The sequence below is a fragment of the Pezoporus occidentalis genome, unplaced genomic scaffold (assembly GCF_034315485.1).
Source record: "Pezoporus occidentalis ecotype Australia unplaced genomic scaffold, CSIRO_AGI_Poc_V1 ctg44, whole genome shotgun sequence".
NCBI classification, from domain to species: domain Eukaryota; kingdom Metazoa; phylum Chordata; class Aves; order Psittaciformes; family Psittacidae; genus Pezoporus; species Pezoporus occidentalis.
Window position 1 is genome coordinate 3471870 of NW_026915769.1, and position 17806 is coordinate 3489675.

The 17806-nt window shown below is 40.7% G+C and overlaps 1 protein-coding gene across 3 annotated transcripts; it reads left to right on the top strand.

The window, feature by feature from the left end:
* The first annotated feature begins 396 nt into the window (after positions 1-396).
* On the top strand, positions 397-8136 carry UPK3A (uroplakin 3A). 3 transcript variants are annotated; one of them, XM_062634920.1, is made up of 6 exons: positions 397-606; positions 1430-1585; positions 4226-4502; positions 5678-5760; positions 6238-6370; positions 7219-8136. In XM_062634920.1, exons 1-6 carry the CDS (start codon positions 555-557, stop codon positions 7301-7303), a joined length of 786 nt encoding a protein of 261 aa, XP_062490904.1. In that variant the 5' UTR covers positions 397-554; the 3' UTR covers positions 7304-8136. The 3 variants fall into 3 exon arrangements, with proteins under 3 accessions (XP_062490904.1, XP_062490905.1, XP_062490903.1); XM_062634921.1 differs by lacking the exon at positions 7219-8136 and adding an exon at positions 6802-7159; XM_062634919.1 differs by having other exon boundaries at positions 398-606; positions 7216-8136.
* Positions 8137-17806: the final 9670 nt, after the last annotated feature.

Here is a 17806-nt window from a genome sequence, read left to right on the forward strand (position 1 = left end):
ATTTCCCAGTGATTTGCTCTTCATGAAGTTACCTTGAATCGCATTAGGGTTAACCAGAAGCAGGAGGTTTATGTTTTTAAGGATGTAACCCAGGAAACATAATTCAGATGGCCATTTTAGCCTCTGTTAAGGCTCTCAGATTTAGAGCTCTGAACTAGAACCATTCATGATGCAGGGTTCAGATACTCGGTTCTGAATTTTCCCTCCATGAGAGATGTCAGAAGTTTTTAGACAGAAGAAGGTAAAGAGCAAAACCACCTACCAATGATACAGGTGAGGGGGAAAAACTAATGCCCATGAGCTGGAAATCAAAGCCACAAAGCTGCCTCACCTGGGAGCAGATACTAGCTGGAGGATTGGTGAAACCTGAGCAGGAGGGGCAACAAGCATATAAAGAGGTGCTGAAGGGGCAGGTAACTTCTAACCACAGGGACATTGAGGGAAGGAGCAGGTGTGGTTGATTTCAGGGAAGGAGTGAATGTGGGAGTTCTTCAGTTGGAGCTACATCAAAACATTGGTTTTCCTTTTGTGGCAAGTTTTTGGAGGGCTGAAGCATGTGCAACGCTTGGGTTGTGCTAGTATTCTGCTTGGGACAGCTGTGTGCAGGTAAAAGGCATCTATCTGCAGTCTTTCCTCCATTTCTCTTGTCCCTCTCTTTGTATTGCTTCCCTTTTTGATTATCTTATGTTGTTGGGGTTTGGGATTGGTTTTTTTTTTTGTTTTGTCTTGGGTGTCAACTCTGCTCTAGGACCTGTGTTGGGAGGGAAGTTTAGGGCTTCAAACATTTATTCTGCTGGAAGATTGCTGAAGTGACTCTACTGCAGATAGGCTGGGAAGGACAAGGAGCTGCTGAGTCTTTTAGTTAATCCTTCCTCAAAGACTGGAGGTAGGATTAATTTGTGTGGGGAGGGACGAAGTTTCTGACACAGACTTTAGTACTACTTGCTCCTTCCAGTGCCTCACCCAGACAGTTTTCCTTTGCGTAAAACTGTGCTAAATCTCTCATTCTGTATGTTAAAAAGTCTGGTCTTCAAACCTTAAGGACTCCTTATTGCCAAAGGATTTGAGAACTGACTGTAGAACTTCTGATGCTGCCACTGGAGGCAGCTGTACATAGGACACTAAAGACAGCAGTTCAAGTTTCCTCCATAATGAGGCTTGGCTTCTGTCCTTTGGATGTGTATGTTTGAGAAGCAACATTTCTTATCTCCCTAAATCCTTGTGTTCCCCATTTTGCATTAAAGCAAAACTCCCAAATCTCGAACTTTCACAGGTCAGGTAAGCTATTTCCTGCCTATCTGCAGTTCACACCCCTCTTCTATGCTTGGATGTAGTTAGCTCTTTCAGATCCTCCTTTTTGTGTCAGAGCTTGTGGGGCAAGAGAAGAAAGACTTTTTCATATTTTTTTTTGAGTAACTTTCTCTTCTAGATCAAAGCCTGAAGCCTCAGATTGCAGCCTCTCGGCTTGCTGCAAATAACCCCACACTTACTACAGTTTCTCTAGAAAAACCCTTCTGTATGTTTGACAGCTCACTGCGTCCAAATAAATCTTATGCCATCTACTTATATGCAATGAAGGAATCGGGTGAGTATCCAGTATTATGCCTCTCTTGAAGATAACTGCATAATGTGGCCATTGAGTGCAGCTCCCAACAGTTTGATGGAAGTGAATCTGAATGGGGGGAAAGAGAAAAATCTATAGGTGTAAGCTATGTATAAGGTGAGCCTCTGGTCTGAATTTTCTCTGAAGTGTTATTAAAAAATATAATACAAATAACTAGTACTTCAGTGGGGCTGATTAATGATAGCAAGTGTTAGTACTGTGCTAGTTGACTCTCAATAGGTGTGGAGCAGAACTGTTAACTATGGATGTTTGTCCAAATATTGCTAATGAAACCAAGTGGTCCACAGTCCAGTACCTTATCTTTGTCTGAACACAAGTTTCTTGCATAAAAGCTTGAATTCCCCTAAGTAAACCTGCTGAGAAAAACTGGGTAACTTTATTTTATAGTTGAGGTAGCCAGCCCTTGCAATGACTTCATTCTTTTTTGTAGTCATGGTAGACTTGTGGTCAAATATGTCTGGTCCATTTGTTCAGTTATGAAATGAATTTCATAACTGCTTCTCAATAAAATGTTGCTGGCAGTGACCAAGAGCTGCCTTGTCTGCTCCCTGCTGTTCTGGCAGACTGTTTTGAACAGCAGCTAGAGCTACTCCATAAGCCGATAGAAATAAATTATTTCCTTATATCACACCTTCTCCCCTGTGAGCTGTATGGAGTCTCCTTTGCTGAGAGGCGTAAAGAAGAGATCTTGCTGGGGAGAGGCAAAAGAATGGTAGTGAAAATTGGCCAGCAGACAGAACAGTCTTAAAAATTTTCACTGCTCATTGTTGCCACTATGTACAAGGTGGTAGGAAGTGGCTGTGGACAGGTAGAAGCTGTAACCGGGGACACCATCCCATACAGCTAACATAGACAGCTGTGAATGCATGGCCACCTGAGACATGTCCCATGACTCAAGTGTGCATAAGCCTAAAACAGACTAAGTGCATTATAATCATATAAAAGTCTAGTGATGTCTAGTTATACCTGCAAATATGTTTTGTTTTGCAAATTACATCAACCACCCCACTTATGCTGATTCTGTGGCAAAAGCTTCCTACACAGATGAGTGAATCTCAGCAAAAGGGGTTCTATATGGAGAAATCTCTTCTGCTGTATTTAAGGCAAGCAGATGCAAACTTGTTACTTGGAAGACTGAGAGGAATTTTGTTTGGATTTGTATCTGGTCTGCAGAGAAGCACATTGGCTCAGCCTTGGATGCTTCCTGGAGCAGGGAGAAGGAAGATTAAAGAGAAATTGATTTTCTTAACACCTTATGTTCAGCTTTACTAGTATGGAAATGTGTCAGCATACTACAAAGCTAAGGGTCTAGCAAATTTCTGAAGAAATATTATAAATTTGTTCTCTGTTCTTCTTAATGTTACCATCACATTTAATCTACCTAGTGAAGTTTAAAAAGCAACCAAAACCCAGCAGCAGCAAACCCCAACTTTACTTATCACCAGAGCCAGGCTAAGAGTTACAGGGTTGGACACTGGGTGAGCAGGAAAACCCATCTGTGAGAAGTATAATTATTTGGGGAAGCAAGCTTAAAAATAGAGCATATCTTAGTATTTGCCTTCATGCAGATTGGCTCCCATTGAAGAGAAGGTTGCCAGAGCTCAACTAACTTGAGCGCTGATCCTTAAGATGTATTTTTAACCTGTGTTAGAAACTTTTCCCTTTTAACAGGCTTAAATTTGCATTGGGTCATAGCTAAAAGTTTTCTATAACCAAGCAATTGCAAGAACTCATCTCCAGGAGCACAGCAGAATGCTTCCAAGTGGAAGTAGTTCCCAATGTACCACAGCTTTGGAAAAACTGCCATTGTTTTGCTGCTGACGGTACTGAACAGCTGGAGGGGGTGCCCTGGCCCTCCCCCGCCTGAAAATTTAACCTGCAGTTGCAGAACTTGGGAGCATCTCTTGGGACTTGGCCCTTGGCTTTGCAGCAGGAAAGCTTTGTGAGCTGCAGCTGGGCTTCTGAGCTATGCTGTAGGGCTGGGTGCAGGTGCATATTTTGTTTGAAGCTGTGAGGACTTTCACATTTCCTAAGGCATGCTGTCTGGAAGCAGTGACATGCCTGGCTGGCCAGAAATGTAGATACTGTGTTTGTTTATGCTGTCCCTACCCAGTGGGCTGCATACTGTGTGATTCTGGGAGGTCCAGGTGCTGTGTGACCAGAGGTCTAAGGGTTTCTGCTCCAGGAAACAGGAGAGTTGTGACTATGTAGGAGCTCTGCCCTGGCTATAGTATCAAATCTGAAATGGCAGGACTTAATGGATGCTTATTGGAGCCAGGTGTGGAATGGTGGAAGAGCAGCCTTTGCCATCCTCTTCCCTGCTCCACCAGATTCTCCTTGGAAAACAGGAATTTTGGGAGGGTGCCTACTAAAAAAGAATTTCTTTAAGATACGCTGTGGATCCTTCCCAGCTTCTGAGAGACAAGTGTAAAGAGCTTCAGCAACAAATAAGGAGGAAAAGGTAGGATCCCTACACAGCAGATTTTTGGTTTCCCTTTTGAGACTTTTGGGGTAGAAGTGCAAGTTTCCAAATAAATACAGGGTGAATAGGAAGGGTTGAACTAGTTCTAACAGCCTTGTTAAAATGCCTCTCTCTTGCAGCAAGTGCAATAAGCTCCCTGGTGATCAACAGCAGCAAACCACTTGACAGCACCTTCCAACAGACAAGAGGGGGGCAGCTTGGACCTTACAAGGCTGCCTTGTTCAATGTGCCCAGTTGTGCATCGCCTCCCAAACTTGCTGATGTAGGAGACATTAACAAAGTTTCTGATGTCCTAAAACAATACCTCTTCAGAGTCGGGGATGATGGGACTTGTTTGTATGACCCAAACTTCCTAGGTATCTGTAACCCACCTCTTGCACCAGACACAACATACAGGTATAATTCTCATTTCTTACAAAGTGAATACTGCTCTTAAAACATAGCAGAAAGCAACACTGAGTCTGTAATGTTCGTGATGGTATTATGTGAATTACCAGTCCCTAACTGAAATGATCTGCTGCGAAGGTAGTTATATGAAGATCGCTTGGCTTTGGTCTAGCACCCTGCAGGTGGTTTGCAGTGGTGAGCTCTATCAGGTTAAATTCATAGATCAGTAGGAAAATCCATGTGTGAACTGCTGGATCTATATGTGTGTTGGAGTAGGTAATCCAGTGACAGCCTCTAATTAGAAAATGCTGGTAAAAAAGGATTTTGACTAGAAAATGATGTTGAGATTATTCACCATGTATTTCATGTTGGTTGATCTGGCTCTGCTTGCTTTGTTTTGATGGCTCCCTGGAGAGCCAAAGTCCTCCTTGGTCTCCAGCTCCAGGAAGCCCTAATATTCCAGGAGACTTCACACTGAGGCCAGGTGGCTTGCAGGCTAGTCTGACCCCTGTTGCCTGATGAAGCTGGCCGTCTAGGAAACGTAGGCACCATGACAGCTCTTACACAAAACACTTGTTTTGCTGTTGCCAGCTACTTAAAAGCTATAGTAAAAATAGTAGTCACATGGAGCTGCATCTTCTGTGGAGACCTAATATGCTTCCCAAACAAAACACTATGGGCTCTCAGTTTTGCAAAAACTGTCTTGTCTCTTTGGGATATTTTTGAAATCTCAAACTATTGTGGAATGGAAACTTAATTTCTTTGCCAAAACAGCGTTATCCTGTCTCTTCAAGTCTCTCCTCTAGGAGGAAAAGTGCCAAAGATCTCTGTTGTTGGACAAAACCTTTGACTTCCATACGGAAATCAAAACCACTTGTCCTAAATAATGAGGCTGTTCACAACAGGGAATAGCAAGCTGGGAAAAACTATCATCTGGAAAGCTATCATTGCCGAGGCCCACAGGAATGAAGTGCAAACTGTGCATGACATGGCACAGAATGCTCTCCCATGAGTAATTCTATCTTTTTTTTTTAAAAGGTGTCTGGAAATATTCTGTTACCTTTGACGGTCTCAGTCTTTTGCTTTGACAAATCCTGAAGTCTGACCAGCTAATCCTGTACCTTAAAAATGCTACTAAGGAAGATCAAATTTCAAATACCTAATTTAACACTTTCTCCTCACAGGTTTAAATACTTGTTGCTAGATACCACAGAAGGAACTGTGAAAGAGCAAACTCTCTGGTCTGACCCAATCAAAACCAGACGAGGTAAGTCTTTGGCTTTGCTCAGCTCTCCTGAGTAGCTGTGCTGCCTTAGGACACTGTTGCTCTATAAGCAACACCTAGCCTTTCCTACAGTTTGAACATTTTTGTCAGACATTCAGTATTGGAGTTAGCAGATTTAAATGTGGAATATTTTTCTACTTTTGTGTACTTCAAAATAATTCCTTTAGTAAAGATAAAGTTTGTACATGTGGTCTCAGATTTGATGTGTGTTGTGGTATCTGGTGCTGTTGACATTTCTCAGTAATACAGATACTTGTTATACTGGCTAACCTGCTGAGAAAAGCTTATAAACCCTAAATGCTGACTCTGACTCTTAAACCTGTTTCCCATAAATCATCTAAGACTTCAGATAGAGACATAATCAGTTAACCTTTCCTAAATCACCGGCTTTCTCACATTTGGTAGTGGTGTTCATGGTCAAAAATAGATCATAGGAACATTATTTCCATGCTGTTCCAGTTAAACTTCCCTCGAAAATTGATACCTGGCCTGGTCGAAGGAGTGGAGGCATGATTGTCATTACATCGATCCTAAGTGTTCTTATGTTTCTTCTGCTTGCTGGCTTTCTTGCTTCTGTGTCCTCTGTTGTCATGTAAGTACTGTTACTCTTTACAGATTCTGGTAAGAATACCTAAACTCTGTCACCAGCCTTCTTTCCCAAGTCTCCAAGCTACTGTTGCTGGTCTTGAGATGAGACCAGATGGTGGCCTCCAAATTTTGAAGCTGCTAACAGGAAAAGGCTACTTTATCAAAATTTTCCTTAAGATCAGCAGATCCTGTAATTGTTATATAGCCTTAAGCTTACTAGCAGCCAGACTTTATTGTTGGTTTTCTGTTAGTTCTTTCCCCAGTAGTTCTTACTAAAGTTTCACATACTCTAAGCCTGTACATTCTTTCTTACATGCTGCAGCTTTCCATCCAGTCAGGAGTTTGGAAACCGTCTTAAGGAGTGCAGATGTTTGCAAAGATTACATAATGTCCTAATTAATACCTTGATTTTTAATTTATTTCCCTCATCTCCAGGAGAAGTGAGTTACCCCTTTCATTTAATAAGCAAGGCTGTGCTGGAGCTGTCTAACACAACTGGTCTATGCATGTTCTTTAGTCTTATATACCTAAGCTGAATTTTTGAGAGAATTAAGTGAATTTTAGAAATGGTGAATATTAGGGCTGTTAACACCCACTTATTTCATTTACTTGGAAGTGATGAGTGCTCTGTATTCAGTCAGCACTGCCAGGCTCTCCTGGATTAAAGGTGTGGAAAGCAAAAACTGCACTGAAAATGACTAAAAAAAAAAATTAAATAATAATCTATGGGCCTCTCTGATCCTAAATTATTTCAGTAGCAATCAGCCTTTGAAAAGTGTTGTGACAGTAGGCTCTAGGCTCTGCTCAGTCTCTACTGACACTTAATAAAGGTTTTCACTTCTCCACCAGGAGATCAGAAGACTCTTCTGCAGAGACAAGGAGAATGTCTCAGACTATCCAACAAAGTGAACCAAAACCACAGTTAAGCTCCGAGTGAACAACCTGATTCAAGTCAAAAGTGGAATTGCCACTGAATTGCTACAGGTGCTAGACCTATGGGACTGTCTCTTCTATGCAACACTGGTCCAAAACAAGCTACAGAATACAACCAGACAATGGAAGATAAATGGCACAGATGAAATAAGGACAATTTTTTTTTTTTTTAAGTCTTTCAGTACATGATAGTTTGTCTTGTCCTAACAAGATTTGATTTGGCTAATTGCCTTGTAAAGCACATATCAAACGCCTAGACTGAGAAAAGAATCTTCATGAGATCCTTCAACTTCACTAGTGTGATTGGAGGCTGTCTAGTACATATGTCTTATCTGGAGTAAGCAGACCTCTCATCTGCTTCTCACAATGAGATGATTTTGCTGTTTGTATTTCAACCTTTTGCTATAGTAACTGGTTAGGAACATAAAACCCAGGCTGCTACAGAAGAAAATGTCCTTGAAGAAAACTAGAGATTAAGGGTTAGTCAGTGGGGAGCTACTACTACATCCTCAGGATTTTAGTGACTATCTGTGTCACAAGAATTTCCTTTTTTCATCTCCTTCCCTAAAAGAAAACAAGCAAATTCCAATTGCCCTGTATGTAACGGAGAACTCTAACTCCTTGCTCTGACCCAGTGTAAAATCAGGCTATCTAACAGTAGGATCAATAATATTAATAAAGCCATGTAAGTATCCTTTCAGCTGTAGACAGTCTATACATTATGTTGGATGCCATAATTCTATAACTGAAGGTTTTCCATTTTGTTTAAAGGAGTTGCTTGAGTCTGTGTGTCAGCATGTACAGCTATCATTTAAAATACAACACTAGAATAATCCAGTCTGTTTTCTGACAGTATCTATTAAGACATGCACATCAAGCAGTTTGTCTCTCTCTTAAAAGAGAGCTGATTTTAGTTTAATCCTGCTAATGGGCCTGGTTCAATAGCTCATATTTCTTCTTGTGCTTCTCATGTCTTTCATTTAAAAGATCTTAACTTTCTTTCTTTATAGAATTCAGAATGCATTATAGGGACTGTAGTGGTAAGACAAGGGGTAATGGGTTTAAACAGGGGAAGTTCAGGTTAGATATAAGGAAGTTCTTTACTGTGAGGGTAGTGAGGCACTGGAACAGATTGCTCAAAGAAGTGGTAAACGCTCTATCCCTGGCAGTGTTCAAGGCCAGGCTGGACAGAGCCTTGGGCAATATGGTCTAGGGTGAGGTGTCCCTACCCATGGCAGGGAGGCTGGAACTAGATGATCTTAAGGTGCTTTCAAACCCAAACCATTCTATGATAGATTTGACTATACCCAAATGGCACATTTAATTTGCAAACAGTCAGATCCCTGGCTACATCCACACTTCTAAATGAAATAGATCACAGCCTTTTCTTTTGGCCTTGAGAAGAAGTGACATAGCATGGCTCACCTCCATGTGGCCGATCATTTTCCTCTTGAAGCAGAGGGGCCTTGTCCATACTGCCGTTGGGAATTTAATCTCTTAAATGTTCTATGACCATTATGACTTGAAATATTTTGCCTGAGGCTACTTAAACTTTTCACATAACTGATTAGTTTTCACCTGGATAAGTTTTTACTGCTTGTAGATCTGATCTCAGTGATGAGAATTTATGTTGATCCTTTAACAGCTGCACTTGCAACTAAAAAGCTTCTGCTACGCTCTCGGGGAGGGAAAGTAAGGTATTTTTTGCAAAAGAAAGCAATGTTGAAAATTGATACGGTGATGTCTGAGTGAATAAAACAGTAATATAGCAAGCCTCTCCCAAATTCTGTAACAACTTGCACATAAGGTATTGCCTATAATTAAGTAGAAATTATACTTAACATTTGGTCTATGAGTTGGCCAGCCCTCAGCTTCAACTGACCGTTCTCAATCCAACTCGTCAATGGCCCATTGAATTAAATGGGCCCTCACGTGTTTAAGCACAACCAGACTTACTTTGGAGTTCTTCCAAAACTTACTGAATTCATATAGAAAACATTCTGAATAGATGCAGTGTACTTAAAATTACTCTTTCTGGTTTTACCTTTCAGAAAACGAACTTTTCCAACAGCTGGGAATTAGCTAAAGATAGTGATTTGTGAGTACCTTCATAAAAGCGACAGTGGTATGTCAAAATATGTGACAACCCACAATAAGAAATAAAAATGAGTTATGATAATAGAAATTTAGCTGTAGTTCTCTGATAACCCGTAGTGAGGAAAAGGGTGCTCTTCCAGCCTATGCTGGGTAAAATTATTCTGTAGTACTCAATAGAATGTGATGACTGATTTAAAAGCAATAAATCCAATGCAAATTAAGCTTACACTTTTGTTGAAATAAAAAAGCCCACAAGCTATACATCTGAAATACGTTAACAATGAGCGTTGTCTCATATTTGCTGGTGCTGTTATTTACAGTTCACTATTTCACTACTCAGATTTTCACTAGGCATTCACATCTTTAGCTGAAAAATGCACAATAAACTACTTTTTATGGTCTTGATAAATTATGATGTTGGGCTTTCAACAAAGGTGAATTCCTTTTCCTTCCTCTCCCACTCCAGTTTTCCTCTTCCCCGCCCACTCTGGCCATTACTTTGAATGTCAAATAAAAATGAATGATGGTCATAAACTAAAGATACATCTGAATTAAAATTCCAATAATGCTGAAACTTGGATGAAAGGAGGACTATTCTTTAATAAAGATAAAAAAAGAGATACAACTTATTTGCTTGTAAAGGTGAATTATGAAAGAAGTCAGAACCACATTATAAAGCATAATAAGAATTTTTTAATACTTTTTATGTGCTTTCCAAATTCATATAGAACTGCTCAATAGTTGCAAAATGCACCTACATTAGTGGGCTATCATTTTTTATTTAAAACAAAATCCTCTGAAACTATATTTACAAGCAAAAGCCCTTATGTAGACATTACTGCAGATTGGCCCTCTCATGCATAGCAAATATGCTTCCTAGGGTACCAGATGGGGTCACCCATAGTGTCAGAGTATTTAGTAAAACAGTGATTGAAAAGCAGCTTTGACAAGCACTATATCCCAGTTAGTAGCATCTGCTGTAGCAGAAAGCTTGGTGAAGGCATGGGTGAAGCAGAAACTGGCTGTTATTGCAAACTTTAAATGCAAATACGTTCTTAAAACATAGTATAGTCATCACCTGAACTCTCCTACAATTCAGTCAAACCACAGGTGACTGGTCAGTGTTAGCCACCTGGCACAAGTCTTGATAGTGCTGCCTTCTACCTAATGAAGAAAACCTGAAGATTAACCCTGAAGTATCCGAATAGCTTATTTCCTTGGTGGTAAGGGCAGGGAGACCCATCCAAAGAGAAGAAGGTACAACTGGCTCTCATAGTGCCGATCTGGAATCGGAGGAGTAGTGGTACCTATGGAAGGCAAAGGTTAACTTGCACATCACATGAAAACCATGGTCCACTCAGGTGCGTAAGTGTGCATTTTAGAGTCTGGAGAGAGGAAGGTGCGTTCTCTATTTCTGAGACTTACCCAGCATTCAGGTGAGGGAGATCCCAGTGCAGTGATCCGGACACGACAGACCCATGTAAGACCATGGTGCCCTCACCAACAGATGGAGCTAGCATGTTGACTGCTGGGGCTCTGTTTTGTGGGCTGGGATGCCTGGACCCTTGCCCTGGGTGGTGTGACTGCTGCCACAAAGCAGAGGTTTTTGCATTGCTGGTGACGAATATAACAAGGCCGGAGCATCTTAGCAGTTCTCTTTCTGCTTAAAACCTAGGCCCAAACTCTGCTGTCCAATGGCTTAATCACTTAAAAACTGCCACAGTTAGAATATGTGACCTTGGTGAAAAAACTACAAAGCTGATGAAAAGAGAAGGCTTTCTCCCACAGATGGCAAACAGAAATAGGGCACAGCAAAGAAAAAAAACCTGAAGATAAGCCAACTAATTATTCTGGATAAGGAATGTATATGCAATAATATAAGGAAACCCTCATTTTCCATGAGGGGGTGAAACACTGGTACAGGTGTCCAGAGAGTTTGTGGATTCTCAGTCCTCGGACATATCCAAAACCTGACTGGTCAAAACCATGAGCAGTCTGACATAGCTCTGCTTTGGATGATGGACTAGATCTCCAGAAGCCTCTTCCAACCTAAGCTTTATGATATCGCACTGTTTACATACCCATATATACACACCAGGAGCCAAGCGTGTTTTGCAACACAGAAATAAACTATTCACAAATGCACAGTTGTACAGTAAAAAATACATATAGGATAGAGTATATAAGCTATGCAGTAGAGTTGCCACACATATAAACTATAATACAAAGTACATCCTCCACACAAGTACTATCACAACATGGTAAGTTTTACTTTTCTCTGAAGACGATGTGACAGGTGCCTCAGCTGCAGGGTATTATGACAGGCAATGCTTAAACTGTCCTAGAAGTCAGAACGCACTTTGCACAGAGTTCATCTCTAAAGGGGCTTATTTCTGCTTGAGTACACAATTACACTTCCAAGGAACTATGAAGCGACACAAGGCATCAAGAGTTGACCTACTTGTGTGTATACTGTTCCTCTTATTTGCACTGTGTAACATTTAAGAGATCCCCTCTTGCAAAAAACAAGAACTCATTGTGCTATCTGGTCTGCAAACAGACAGCAAATCTTGCTGAGACTAGGATAGCCCAGCGCTGCTTTGTTTGCTACCACAGAATCTGTTCCACACAACAGAGAAAAGATTGAGATCCCATACATGGAGAAGACTGATTTTTGCTGTGCTTTTATACACCACGTTATTAGCATGAAATTAAATATCATAAAAGGAACATAGGATTCCATTTATATCATTCAAGATGCTTTATCCCAGGATGAAGAAGACGTGCTTGAAGGTAAACATTTATATCATACATGTTATTACTTCAAGCCCATATATTCCTTTTCTTTATTCCTCCGTTGTGTTTGAAACTTGAGGTATTGCACATACCTGGCACATTCCCAATGTTATGCACCATTTTCTAAGAAATGGAATATTAACATCATTATTTCCACCTACACTGAGCACTGAATCATGTGTAACAGAACCACTGTATATTGTTTCAGTTACAATGCCCCCTGGGCACTCATCCCACAAGTCCTGGACTTCTGCCTAGAGAAGCACTGGCTTCTGGGAGAATTTTAAGGCCACTTCTGAGCTGTTGGAAAACAGACAACCCAGTAAATCTATAAATGCATTTAGTCAACAAGATAAAACACCAGGAGACATTTATGGTTTTCTTACTGTTAGTGCTCTAGTTTGACTTAGAATCATAGAATCATAGAACAGTTAGGGTTGGAAAGGACCTGAAGATCATCTAGTTCCAGCCCCCCTGCCATGGGCAGGGACACCTCACACTAAACCATGTCACTCAAGGCTCTTGTCCAACCTGGCCTTGAACACCACCAGGGATGGAGCATTCACAACTTTTCCCTGGGCAACCCATTCCAGTGCCTCACCACCCTTGCAGTAATGTTAATCATGTTAATTTTTAATTAATAAAATTGTGAATTTTCTCCTAGCCACAAGTCACATTATTGTCAAAATAACAATTTTCTCATAGTAAGTGAAATTATATAGAAATAAAGATACAATGAACTCTGGTAAAGTTCATTGAATATCTATAAGAAAGGTATAAAAATTATCAACATTGTAAAGAACTTATTGCCTCTCTATTAGCTGTTTCCAGTTAAAAAAGCCCTCCAAGAATGGGACAGTGATGTCTACTCCTCTCTTCCTCTTCAAAGAACTGCCACCCCTACTACACTGTGTTACACAAATGGTTTGTGTGGCTGCTTCAAACTGACAACTGGGAGCTGCCAGCAAAGGCTGAGGGGTGTTATTCAGGCTTCAGCCTAAAATACCCCAGTTCCTGCTGTTCCTGAGGCTAAAGAAAATCAAGGGATCAAGATGGAAAACTAACTTGGATCTGCCTTTCCTCCAGGAGCAGCTAGGAAAGAAATGCAGGATTCATGGGATCATATGCTGTAGCCTAGTGTGGGGCATCTGTTTAAGAGTAAGAAGCCCTAAATACCCAGTGAGTTATATCTTGCATCAGCTCCATGTATTACCTATATGTATTTTCAGTACATATTATGTATAATATTGATCATCTGAAAGTAGGAGTCAGGTAAAATATTTCACTGTTTCTTCTTGACTGAAGTTTCTTCACAAGTAATTTGGAATTTCTACCATGTCTCCACCCAGTGTGCTATCTCTTTTATAATAGCACTGACAATAACACACCTAGTTAAGTTTTCCCACCATTTTCTATTAAAGAAACCTTGTTTTAGCTACATTATGATCTTCCCAACATCCAACCATTCTGGCAGGCTTTTTGCAACAGACTAAAAAATTCTCGATGAAATAGACTTAAACACATGTTCCAAGATCAAGGCTAATGAAAATAGTTTTGTCCTATTTGTTTCTTCCTTCAGTGCCTGGGGCACAGGAGCTTGAAATTTCACGTTAGTGAGCAAGTGAAAAGACATAGCATATGTACAGAGCACAGATTACCTCAGGTTATTCTCCTCATAAAAGCAAACCATAACAAGCTAAACCATATTTTAATGTATTTCTATGTGGGAAGGGCTAAGCAAGCCCCCAGTAAGACCCAGCAATCTCCCATCCCGTCATCCAACTCTGCTCTCACCTTTCAAGTGCCCCCTCTCCAAAATGGGGATAGAAGAGCCAGCTGGAGACACCAGAGGTGCACTATGGCTGTCACATATAGCACTGGGCACAATAAATCCAGCAGCCTGGGGACTGAAGGTGAGATGGCTCCTCTATATGCCTCATGCCAGGCTGCTGCACGACCAGCTTCCACTTGATGGTCTTGGGGAAGCTATTTTTCTGGTGTTTTGGATAAAATACAAAACACTTGTCTTTAAGAAGCAGGGGTGGAGAGCTCAGGCTGCAGAGGAGGCTGGTGGGCTGACAGGGACACCGATTCCTTCTCCCAAGATGGCGGCACTGTGGCTGCACAGGGGGAAGATGGCTCCTGCCATCAGGCTGGGGTGTGGGTGCTGATTTTCAGGCAGACCAGTACAGAAGCAGTGAAGGGACTAATCTTGTAAGAGAAAGGCACCAAGAGCAGTTACCAGCTGTGATGGGCAGCCAAGCTCCAGACCCACAGATTCTGCAGCGCCCAGTTCAGCTCCAGAGCCCCTGGCAGTGCCCCTGAGGGGCTGGCTGTTGTGGTGGGCAGCTCAGGACCACTATGCCCACACCTGCCTGTGGCCTCCAGCTGCGGACCAGCAGCCACCATGGCTAAAAACATATCAAGAACAGCTGAACCCTGCTGAGGCGAATGGTCCCTGCCTATACCTGGGCCAGGAGCTTAACTCCACCTTTATTTTTCAGCTTGACCACTTGAGGAAACAGGCCAGCTCCCCCAACAGCTCTTGGAGCTGTGGGGTACCTCCAGCCAGATTTGGGTGAAGCATGGTAATCTCAAAGCTAATTACGATTCCATTTAATTAGCAGCCATGGATGCAGTTGGGTAGAGGGAAGTGTTCTGATAGAGGGAAATTGTGTTTTGCCAGGAGCTGCTGTTGCTGTTGCTGTTGCTGTTGCTGTTGCTGTTGCTGTTGCTGTTGCTGTTGCTGTTGCTGTTGCTGTTGCTGTTGCTGTTGCTGTTGCTGTTGCTGTTGCTGTTGCTGTTGCTGTTGCTGTTGCTGTTGCTGTTGCTGTTGCTGTTGCTGGTCCCCTTAGCAGTAGAAGCAGCATGAACCTAGCTTTAAGCCAGTGGCTGTAACTACCCATTGGAAAGACACTTGTTAGTTGCGCTGATTAAAAAGTAATTTACTGCAATTTATTTTCATTTGGTTCCCAAAAGGATGGGGGAAAGAAGTAAGTATTCTTATAAAGAGGTGTCATAATGCAAGTCCATGGTGAAGCAAATCAGGGATGTACAGGCAATATTTGCCTTTATGTTTTCTGGCTTCTTAGTGTTTGGGCTTAAACCTTACTGTATTGTTCTTTTAATCCTTATGCAAATTATTTATTTAAATTTGTTTGTATACAAACCTTGCAGTAGGTTTCTTCAAGTCTGTAATGCTCTTCCAGCCTCTAGTTAAATCATTTGTTCTCGCTTTCAGTCACTTGAAAGACATGACCCTTTTTATATTAACAATGAGAATATTTACATAATGCTTTCATTGCAAAGCCTTTACGTCGGAAAGCAAGTGCTATGCCCATCAGTGCAGCTCAGATTTCTACTACTTATTAATACAGCTAAAATACAGAACTGGACTTGTAAACCTACTATGCTCCTGTATAAAGTCATGGAATGGTTTAGGCACACAGACAGGAGCTATTTAATTAAAACTACTGCAGGAAGCTAAACAGAACTAAACTATTAAAGGGATTTGACTGAGTCACAAGTATTAATACTTGTGTCAGTTAAGTTTCTGTGTTACCAGGAGAATAGCACCATTTTTTGTATTCCCTTGAATTTTATTTTAGTATGGGCGAAAAGAAGATCTTACTGACTTGCCTATTCTCCATATACTAATTGTTGTGTTTGAACCTGTTGCTCAAATACCAGTTTCTGTAGTGTAACAGGAACACAGCCCACAACATGATGACTGCAGACTGAATTTGAGCTTTTGTGAATAACAGCCTTGCCTTGCTACAACATATTCTGATGCCTTTCTGGGAAATATTTCTGGGATGCCTCTTTGTAAATATTCTTTATAAATGTTAACCAGACCGGTATTTGTGGAGTGTATACCCTTATACTGTCTGGTCTAGTGATAATACAGATTTTCTTTTTTGATTCTACAGATTTTCTGTTGTGGAGAAAGACTCAAAAGACTATGGGGTTTTGAGGTTTTTTTTAGTTTGCTGAGAAGTTGAAGAGTGAAGTAGAGAAGACAACGGCTTTTTGTACTAAAACTCTTGAAAAGCTTTAATCACAATTCTGGTTCACTTCAAGACACCAAATCTTATCTTAGCCTTTTATATAAGAGTGCCAGTGCACAGGATTTCTAGCTCTGGCATCTCCTGGTGTGGAGTATTTGCTCTAGCTAGCAGGTGAGGAGATACTGAGTGAAAATGAACAATGAGCCTGAATGAGATTGAAATCTTGGGACATTCCTGTTACTAAAACCTTTTAACTATCTTGCCTCCCCACAAAAAAAAGGGACTAACACCTAGGTGAAACTACCTTAGGCGTCTGCATTTTCTCACAAGGAAATTTTTCAGCCTGGAACACTCTGAGAGGTAAATTGGGTTTGATTTTTTTTTTTTTTTTTTTATTTTTGTTTTAATTTTTTTTTCATCTCTATTGCTAAAGAGTCCCAGGAAGGGATATAGAAGGAGAAGGCAGCCATTTATTAGAAAGCTGACTCATAAAAAGTTACCCACAAACTAACTAGCAATTTCTATAATTAAGATTGCATTAGCAGAATAAACCCAGTTCAACTTGTCTCTTCATAAGAATGAGGAATTCCAGAGAGAGACATATTGCAAAGTGAGTCAGTACTGGCGTTGATAACTTGCACAATAAATCAAGTAAAACTGGAGATTCTGGAAACTTTTATGCCTCATCTAGTTAAAAAAACTTCAATGCACGTAATAAAATAATATTGAAAATTTCTTACAGAAATTTCCTATTGTAGTATATTCTAGTAAAATATTAAAACTCAAAAGTAACCATATAGCTTTTGTTTTTTTCTCTGTAAATGCAGGACCTTCATAATATAACTTTTCAAGCATTTATGGGTTACACAGTATTCAAATAGTTAAAAGCTGAGGCCTGAAGGCATTGCTATGATAATTCTACATGAATGTCTTCTTTCTTGTGAGTGTTCTGCATGAAGGCCCAAATTCCCAGATGAAAAAATAGAAGGTAAGTGTTCCAATATTCCTGGGCCAGGACCTATAGTCTTTATTGGAATGATAGCATACATTATAGTGAAAAACTTTGTTACAACATGCGTTAAATAGGATCTGTAACTGAGATCTCACACCAAAAATCATATATGATATATAATATGGTTCTCATCTGTCGGTGATATTAATCCAAGCAAACATAATGTAAATGTTCTATAATGCCTCATTTCCCTTTAGGCATACTGCAGTATACAAGGCATAGCAGCTGGCTGGATAAAAAGAACATTGCTGCTTAAGTAAGATTTAATTTGGCTTACATCCCTGGACTTAAGTGCTACATTTGCAGCTTCCCTTGTAGACTTGATCCTGACTTCACATGAATTACAAATACATATAACCTCATCTATACCCCTGTCATGCTTTCACCCCAGCCAGCAGCTAAGTGCTGGGCAGCCACTGGCTCGATTCTCCACAGTGGGATGGGGAAGAGAATTGGGGAAAAAAGGTATATAATGTGAGTATTTGCAACTTCCTGTCTGGCTTCCTCTCTGCCCATTCTTTATAGTAATATGCTTGATTTAAATTCATTCCTTCCAGTCTTTATAATATTTCATTTAATTTTACCTTTTCTCTCT

Coding starts and splice junctions, on each gene's coding strand:
- UPK3A (XM_062634919.1), top strand. CDS start 555: ATGTGCAACGCTTGGGTTGTGCTAGTATTCTGCTTGGGACAGCTGTGT. Junction 607..1,429: donor CTTGGGACAGCTGTGTGCAG/GTAAAAGGCATC, acceptor TTTCTCTTCTAG/ATCAAAGCCTGAAGCCTCAG. Junction 1,586..4,225: donor ATATGCAATGAAGGAATCGG/GTGAGTATCCAG, acceptor TCTCTCTTGCAG/CAAGTGCAATAAGCTCCCTG.